Genomic DNA, 9,251 nt, shown 5'->3' on the forward strand with positions numbered 1-9,251 from the left:
ATTTGCCCTCTCCAGTGTTCTTCATTCTTTTGTATAGGTCCAGGTTTCCATCTTAAGTCATCTTTTTTTTCTGCCTAAACAACTACTTAAAAAAATTTCTTTAGTGAAGCTGATTAACTTTCTCAGTTTTCATTTATCTTAAAAAAATATTTTGCCTTCATTTTTGAAGACTTGTTTTTTCTTTTTGAAAGATAATGACATTTCCCCCCCTAGGACTTTGAAAATGTCTTCCTGTTGTGTTTTGGCTTACACGATTTCTTCTTTTTAAAGTTTTTATTTAGAATTTCAAACTTACAAAATTTCCAAAAGTAATAGTGCTTCCATATATCCTTCCCCAGCTGCCACATATGATTACTTAACCGTCGTACAAGGATCCAAAAACACAATCACATGACTACACTCTATGGCTATGATTCAGATTCTATCAGGTGCCCTACCTTTCTCCTGTAATACACTGTCGTCAGTCCCGATGCCAGTGATTACAGAGGAGAGCCTGGAGGGGACTGGGGCCCCGCCCTCCTCACATGTCCTTTCTGCGGGGTCCCTGGCGCCTAAAGTCAGACCACGCTGTGGCTCTTGGGAAGGTGGACGCTTGGGTAGGATCCACAACCTTGACCAGGAAGAGGCTGCTCCACGTGAAGTTGTCGAAGATCAGGACGACGAAGGGCCGGTTGAAGCGAATGCTGAGAGGCTCGGACGCCACATTTTGGGTGGCCCCGGTGCGGGCAGCTTCCTCCGCCCCCTTCTCATCGAGCTGCAGCGTGGCCTTGTGGATCACCTGTTGGGATGGACAAGGCCTGGGCTCTCAGCCTGGGGCTCTGGGCCCATTCATGAGTGGGCTCCATGCTGCTGATGGTTATTTATATTGTGCATTTTTGGGGGAAAAAGAGGCTCAAGAGACACTTACCTTTGACACCTTCAGCTGGGCTTCTTGAGTGCTGCCTGAGAAATTTGCCTGGTTGGTGAGCAAGTCTGCAATGCCCATGTCCTCTAGGAGGCCGCTAAGGTCATAGGCTCCAGAGATGGAGACCTTCGGGATGTACAGGTCCACTGGGCTGCTTGGGCGAGAGCAGACGGGTGTTAGATTTTCCCAGGGCTGGGCTTGGCCAGCCAGACTTCCTGTGATCCCCCCGGACCCTGCCTCTCAGCTGGACAGGTTCTTTGGGGGCAGGGACAGGGACAGGGCAAGGGCTGGATCTGCCCCTCCATCCACCACAGAGGCAGCTTCCTCACTGGGCCTCTGAATTGCAGTCTTTTCTTCTCAGCTCTTTCTTTGAGCTGATTCTGCCTGTGATACTGCTGGACCTTGGAACATCGAAGAGGAGGGTCCCTAAAGAGGTCCTTGTGGTCTAAGCCAGACTGAAGCATCCCGGATTTGATTCTGGTTGGGGATATGTACCTCGGTTGCAGGCTCCTCCCCGGCCCTGGTCAGGGCTTGTGCAGGAGGCAACCAATCGATGTGTTTCTCTCACATTGATGTTTCTATCTTCCCTTCTCTCTTCCACTCTCGCTAAAATCAATGGAAATATCTCCTCGGGTGAGGATTAACAACAACAACAACAAAACAGAAGTCCTGTGGTCCCCCTGCCAGGAGTGCAGGCGGGAGCAGCTGGCTGGCAGCGGGGTCCTGGCCACAGCTGTGCCACTAAGGCTGTGTGGGAGAGCCACGGTGCACCCTCTCTGTGCCCTCGCCCTTCTGTGCTGAGGTCAATTCTGTAAGAATTCTGAGACTCGGCCAGCAGTTCTCATTGGATAAAGCCAGTGAAGTTTCTAGAAAGTTAGGTGGAATCATGTTGGGCATGGGATGCTAAAATTTTCACCTACCAAGGTATTAATTTCTTGTAAATATTTCTTCCTTTTCCTGTTCTCCAGAGAGCGAGAAGGTGCCTGAAACCCTGAGTCTGAGGGGCATCAGCGAAATGACATGGGCTCCACAGCAGGCGGGGAGGCAGCAGCCTCTGTGCACTGAGCTACCAGCCCTGGAGTCCCGGAGGCTGCCAGCGGCCGCGAGAACTTGAGCATCCCTCCAGGGGACGAGGAGGCAGCACGGTGAGCGGGATGTGGCAGCACGGTGAGCGGGATGTGGAGGTGCTCCTCCGGACTGGGAAACGGCAGCGGAAAGTACCGGGACGGGCCTATGCCAGGCTGGCAGACCTTTACCTCCCGACCTCCAGTCCGCACGCGCTCACCCTACCGTCAGTGTCCAGACTGAGGCTGAAAGTCCGGAAGGCCGAGGGTTCCCCCAGTGACACCAGGGAGGCACCAGGACCAGCCACCTGCCTCCAGGCCCCATCTCCTCACCCCTGGAGAGCTGCCCAGGTGACACAGTGCAGCGGGCGGGTAAGTGAGACTCAGTACACAGTTCAAAGCTATCTGCCTGGACAGCGGGACAAGGGGACCGGGAGGAAAGAGTGTGCGAGCTCTGAGTGGGGAGGCGGCTTCCGTGGGAGGTGGGTGCAAGCTGGCCCTGAAGGTGCGGGCTCAGTGCACCGGGGAGACTGGGAAGCGTCGAGGTGATGCTGGGAGGGTAGGTGGGGAAAGGGTCACAGAAGCATGGGGGGCGGAACCAGAGGGAGGGTCTGTCTCTGGCACTGGGCAGGCTCCGTTCAGATGGCGTAGAGAATTGTTCATGCCCAGTCACATATGAGGGCTAAAGGTGCAAAATTTCCCTTTGGATCTTTATTTTAAAAAGGATTTAGAAGAAAGTGGCATGTGTTATTGATTAATGGTAAGTTAAAGTAGGTTAGTGAAGAGATTACTTTTGGTGTAAAGAGAAAGATTATCGACCTCGTTTGCAGCACAATATGGTCCAGAATTTGTTAGAATCCAGGTGCGTTATCAGCACCTGGTGGCACTGTACCTGAATGGAGGTGGGGATGGGACAGTTGAAATGGTGAAGAGCTGGCCAATGGGTCCCTATCTACCATCACCCAAACACAGGCTCACATGAACACACCCCACCTCCACATACCACCCCCCACACACAACCTCACACAGGGCAGGTATGTTTGGTTTCAGGACTCTAAGAATGCCTCCTGTGTCCCCCATGTAGCCATAGGGGGTCTCTCCGAATCCCAGAGCTGACTAGACCCCGAGTCCCTTCAGGAGTGAGGTCAAACTCCCAGGCACCTCCATGTCCATTCACGGGGCTGGATTAACCTTTCCAGGAGCCCCAGCAGCGAACATGGAGGGGATCATTCAAAGTAAATGCAAACATAAAGCCCAAAACCTACATCTATAATAATAATCTATAATAATAAAAGCGTAATATGCTAATTAGACCGGACATCCTTCCGGATGTCCTTCTGGACGACATTCTGAAGCCATGATGGTGGGGGCTGAGCCCCTTGCACAAATTTCGTGCATTGGGCCTCTAGTATGTAATGAAGTAGAAGAGCTTCTTTCTAGATTCTGTACCTGCAAAGTCTTGGATTGCTGAGTTCATCTGAGTTAATTGTTCTTATTCTTTGCTGCTGCTGCCCAGCTTGGCTGGGGCCCTGGGCACAGCCTCCTTGACTTGGTGCCATTCCCTCTTCCACTCATGCTCTAGGGGCCACTTCCTGCTGGTTGAACTTTCACCTAGGCTTAATACACAGTTCAAAGCCAAAACAATCTGCTCTTCATCTCCTTCCCCAAGGCCCTGGGCCCAGTCAGGGACCGCCCCCCCCCCCCCCCCAACATTGCACACGTCGCCTTCCCTCTCTCCCTTGGGCAGAGCTTCCATCACTGTCCACTGTAAATTCCACCAGAACCTGTTTTCTGCTCTGGAGTGCATGTCTTTGAGGTCTACACTGTGTCTTGTTCATCGTTCTATCCCTTCTGCTTAGCCTAGTGCAGTGGTCGGCAAACTGCGGCTCGCGAGCCGCGGTTTGCCACTCTGTTGACTAATGAGTTTGCTAACCACTAACCTAGACTCTCGATTCCAATAATTACAGGCTGTTGTTGTTCCTTGTGATTAAACCCCTATCCCAGTGGTCGGCAAACACATTAGTCAACAGAGCGGCAAATTACGGCTCGCAAGCCGCATGTGGCTCACAAGCTGCAGTTTGCCGACCACTGGCCTAGTGCATGGTACATAGCAGGTGCTTCCAATTACGGCTGTTAGGTGAACAAATGAGTGACTAAGGGAAGGAAAGGAATGACACCTGCTCCATGAGCCTTCCTGCGCTACTCCAGATCCAAGTGTCTGCTCCCTTCCCTGCATCCCCTCTGCCCTTGGAGTCTGCACCACCCCACCCACCACCAGGTCCCTGTTGGTTGGAGTTACTGTTTGCTTGTGTACAGACAGAACTCAGATCTCCCCAGAGTGAGGATCACGTTCAAAAACATCTGCCTCTCCTCCAAGGTGAGGATTGGGGCTGGGCACATGCTTGACCATAACTGTGATTGTCCTCTAGCTCGAAGTGCCTTGGGGAAAATGAATTCATTTGCTCGTTCGTTCGTTCATTCATTCACTCATTCATTGCTTGCTCACATGCTCAGCCAGCCCTCCCTGAATGTGCACTCTGAGCCCGCCCCTTTCCTGGGCCTGAAATTCATTGGCTGTTTCTCCTGGCCACCAGCCCATCAGCATGGACACTCCTCACTCTCCTTTTCCTTATTCAGTTATTACCTACTGTATGTCCTGAGTTTTCCTTACTTACTGATGGATTGAAGAGGAGTTAGATCCCTGAGTGACGTGACAGTCACTCATGGGCTTTGTGTTGCTTCCAGGGTGGATACTGTGGCCATTTTCCCTACATGTTTAACTGTAGTCTCTCAGGCATCGTTAGCAGTACTTGGTTTCAGGAAGCAAGGTAATGAAATGGGTAAGTGGGAGGCTGGTGAACTCAGTTTAAGAAAACGATGCAAACATGTGATAACACGGAGGGTGGCTATTAACCTCCCAGGCACCTCGCTTTGTGGAACGCCCCAAAGTATCTCCGTGTCCATCGACGGATGTATGAATGTGACCCGAGGTCAGAGAACCGCGTGGCCTTTGGGAACCCAGCAGACAGGAGAACAATGAGCCCTGGAGGGTGCGTCTGGGGCGAGAAGGGCGCCCAGGTGCACCCCTTTCCCACCCACCCCACTTTCTGGGGACAGACCCCCTTCAGAAGTTCAGACGGCCAGCGGGAGGCTTACCCACGGGTCAGGGAATCGGACCACCGCTGGATGGTATCCCGGCTCAGGGCCTCGACGACCGCGTCGACCTGCCCCCTGTCCGGGAGGATGAAGAAGACGGTGCCGTTGCCCATGTAGTCCAGCTGCACCAGCTGGCAGGGCAGCTCCGGGTCCCTGAGGTAGTCGATGTTGTTCGACTGGAACATCATGGGCACCTTCACCAGGGTCGTCTCGTTCACGTAGAAGTTCTCCTCTTTGGTGCTTGCCCAGTCGAAGGGGTGTGCCCAGGTGCCTGGGAAGAAGGAGGGCAGGAGATAGGCCTGTAAGAGCAGGAGCGTGGTGGCAGCTGAGCACCAGGGGTGACCGCTAAGCAAGTTACACAGCAGCTTCCCTCCCCCGGGAAGGTCCCTGCCAGTCCCCTGGCGTTTCCTGGTAAAAGGGAAATCCCCGGAGGTTTAAGGCCTGTTCCATCTTCCGCTCTTGGAATGGATTGAGGCTTAGCTCCATTTCTGAGATTGGCCCTAAAAACGTAAGGAGGAGCATGCCTTACTAACACCGTGACTGTAACCCGTGTGACACATTTTGGACTTCTGACCTTCAGAATTGTAATATAATAAATTGCATTGTTTTAAGCCACCATATTTGCAGTAATTTGTTGCAGCAGCAATAGGAAACTCATACAGGTTTCTATAGGGACAGCCAGACTCCAGGACATGAGAGGAATTTAGTGTGGTCAGACACTGTGTGTGTGTGTAGGGAACATGTTGACATGAGGCTGGAGAGGCAAAGAAGCAGATGGTGCTGGGCCAGGGTTCCTCAGCCTTGGGACTATAGCCATTTGGGGCAGATATCATGTGGGGCTGTCTTGTGCATTTTAGGGCGTTTAGCAGCACCCCTGGGCTCTCCCAGTAGACGCCCTTCCAATAGATGCCAGGGGCACATCCCACCCCACCCCTAGTTATGGCAACCACCACAGTCTCCAGACATTGTCCAATTCCCTGAGGGCGGGTGGGGGTTGGGAACTAAGGAGCTTAGATTTTATTCTCAAGGACAGTATGTCCCCAAATTTTCTAATCATTAAGATGATTAGAGGAGGGTTAAAAATACAAATTCTAGGACTTTCCTGTGGAGGTCGTGCTTTAGTAGGTCTGGTGTGGGATCTGGAATCTATAATGTTAACAAGTCTCCCCGGTGATTTTATGAAAAGGGATTTTGGAAAAGCTGTTCCAAACGGGTGAAGAGGAACTGCAGTTTGGCTGGCTGTGAGCACCTGGGAGATGCACATACAACCGCTCAGGTGCAATCTGAGGGCTCCGGAGGTCTGTCTGGTTCCTGGCTGCTGTTTCCAGTCCCTGGTCCAGGGCCTGATTCGCAGCCAGAACTTATCTAGTGTTTAGAGACTATGAGGTAGCCAGACTGTTCACGGTTACATGTGCCTCACACCAGCCTACAAAAGCTTGGGCAAGTCACTCAACATTTCCGGTTTCGTTTTGACCTTTTGTAAGATTATGTAATTCCATCTTCCTAGTAGGGTTATGGTGAGGATGGAGACTCACAGACGTGCATGTGCTTTGTAAAACAAAGGCCTTGCCCACGAGCGCCCCTGAATTTGGGTAGCTGTTACTGCTCTTGGCAATAGCAGGTGAGGTGCCGTCAGAATGGATGGGGAGGGGTACCTTTGAAGAAGATGTAGTTGACCAGGATAAGCATGGCTGGGCTGTCCAGCTCGGAGAACAAGTCCACGACTTTCCCTTGCGTCTTGTTCTTGATGTGCTCATTGATTTGCTTGTGGGCTCTGGCCCAGTCCTGGAAGTCCGTAACCACAGTGTCCAACTCGTAGTAATGCTTGGTGTCTGCGGAAAAGGACTCTAGAAGCTCCAGGCTCTGGTTGAGGAACAAGGCATTGCCCATGGTTATTTCCAAGGTGGTGTCTGACTCCCTGAGGAGGCGATGGAGGTGCCGGAAACCCTGGTGGATCTCGGCCTCAGACATGTCAGTGAGGTTGAAGCCCAGGCCCTGGAGAAGCTGGGCCCTTGTGTGGCTATGGGCACCCAGGGAGAGCATGGCCAAGGCCATGGAAATGCTCACAGGGGAGATGAAGACATTCTTGCCAGGAGTCAAGGCCACTAGGTGCTTATACAGGCCAAAGGCAAAGTCAACGTTGTTTGGAGCCAGGACCCGGTGCTGGCTCCTTAGGCTCGTGTCAGCATCAGAGTCCTGAGCCTGAACAGCCCAGAGGCCGCTGGTGGACAGCCAGAGGAGACAGGTGCACAGGGCGAGCAGCATGGTTCCGGTGGCTGGGCCTGCAGAATGAGAAGTGCTCGTTAGTGATGTGGGGCCTCCCAGGCACCGGGGCCTGCGTGACAGGAGGCAGGAGACCCGTCCAAGCCCCGGTTTGTTCTTCCACTTGGACTGTGTGACTGGGGCCCCTCAGGAGGACTCTAGGTCTCAGTGGTCTCAGCTGGTTTATCAAGTTCTTTGCCCATTTTCTGAATTGAGTTGTTTGGGTTTTTTTTGTATTTTTGTACTTGAGTTTTAGGAGTTCTTTATATATTCTGGATATTAGCCTTTTATCGGATATGTGACTTATAAATTCTTTCTCCCATTCTGTGGGTGCCTTTTTGCTCTTTTGATAGTGTCCTTTAACTAACAAGCTGATGGCATTCTCCAGGGCTCCAGGCAGGGTGGATCTTCACCAAGGTGACCCAGGCGGTCCTCATGCATGACCTCATCACTGGTGACAGCCAGCCCTGCTCCCAGCCTCAAATGTGGCCCCTGGAAGTCTCAGCCACAGCCCGATGGCTGGCTACCCCGGGGGTTCCCTCCCAGCACACACCAGACTCATTGCTCTGCAGGGCCAGGGCAGAGAAGGTCACTGCAGCTCCCAGTGTCTGTGGAGCTGGTTCTGGCCTGGGTGCCGTCCCATTCTTGCCCCACTTGGCTCCACTCTGTAGGCCCAGCCTCTCCCTGCCTAGTCTGGCTCACTCCCTCAGGTCCCAGGTCACCTCCTCCAGGAAGCCCTTCCGCTGTGCTTCTCTCTGTCACTGTCCCTGTCACACTGCAGTGCGATCTTTGCTTTAGCTCCGGTCCCCTCCAAACCTGTCTTGGAGCCCCTCTTGGGCAAGGGCCCTCTGCAGTGGGTAGCCTGGAGTTAGGCGGGCTTGCTTCCCTTCTCTCCCTGCTGTCTCTTGTGTTACTCCTCCCCGATGGGGATTAAAACGCTACAAGATGGTTGTGAATATCAGTCACAGCTGTTAGTGTTTTCCTATGTGACTTCACTTAAGGGCTCATCCTGCGCCCATTGTACAGATGAGAAAACTGAGGCCCAGGGAGTTAGAGCTGAAATTCTAAGCCATGTGGTCTAACTTCAGAGCCTGTGATAAGCCATTCTGCTTTTCTCTATAGATAACAGAATGCTGAGTGAAAAAGCTCTCTGAAAATGCAGTGTCAATATTAATCATGAATTTCATTTCAAGTATGTCCTTGTTCCTCATTTCTGAAGTGACCTACATAGTAACCACCCACGGCATCCTTTACTTTCACAAACGCCCCAGTGGGCCAGGTGCAGCCCTGCGGCCTCCTAACATGTGGTGGAAAGCACAGAGTTCTGTTTGATCTGCAGTATCCTTGCCCCAGGTCACCAAGCCAGGAGGTGTGTGTGACTCTGTAGAATGCACAGTCTGTGCTATGCCAGTCTGGCACCCTCTCCCCCTGACCCTGCACGCCCCCCCCCCCCCCAGGCGCTGCCATGCCAGCTCTCAGACTGGTCTCTGGGCTCTTAATGCTGCGTGGCTTAGGAGCATCAGTTGTGAGACAGATGGGAATGGGTCTTGGCTCGGTGTCAACCCCCACAAAGCAGGAGGCCAGGGGAAACCACACCTCCTGTGGGCAGACATACAGACTTCAGGAGCCCTCCCCAGGGCTGCTCCTATCCCTGTTGGCTGAAAAAGGGAGACATATGTACTACTCTTTGTGATACTTCAAACAATAAAATAAAATAAAATAAAATAAAATAAAATAAAATAAATCAAATAAGCAAGTTGTAGTTACTGTGTTCTGAGGTCTGGCAGGAACAAAGGATGGAGTGTCCTCAGCTGTTACTCACCCTCTGCAGAGTCCAGGTTGCAGCTGCTGGCTGGGTCCTGGGT

The 9,251-nt window shown here is 52.4% G+C and overlaps 1 protein-coding gene across 1 annotated transcript; it reads right to left on the reverse strand.

Annotated features, from left to right (window-relative positions):
* Positions 1-520: 520 nt before the first annotated feature.
* Positions 521-7,389, reverse strand: SERPINA6 (serpin family A member 6). Its single transcript, XM_054715395.1, has 4 exons — positions 6,780-7,389; positions 5,125-5,395; positions 908-1,055; positions 521-778 (listed from the first exon to the last, which is right to left on the reverse strand). The coding sequence occupies exons 1-4, from the start codon at positions 7,387-7,389 to the stop codon at positions 521-523; spliced, it is 1,287 nt and encodes a 428-aa protein (XP_054571370.1).
* Positions 7,390-9,251: the final 1,862 nt, after the last annotated feature.

This window comes from Eptesicus fuscus, chromosome 5, assembly GCF_027574615.1.
Source record: "Eptesicus fuscus isolate TK198812 chromosome 5, DD_ASM_mEF_20220401, whole genome shotgun sequence".
Lineage (NCBI taxonomy): Eukaryota > Metazoa > Chordata > Mammalia > Chiroptera > Vespertilionidae > Eptesicus > Eptesicus fuscus.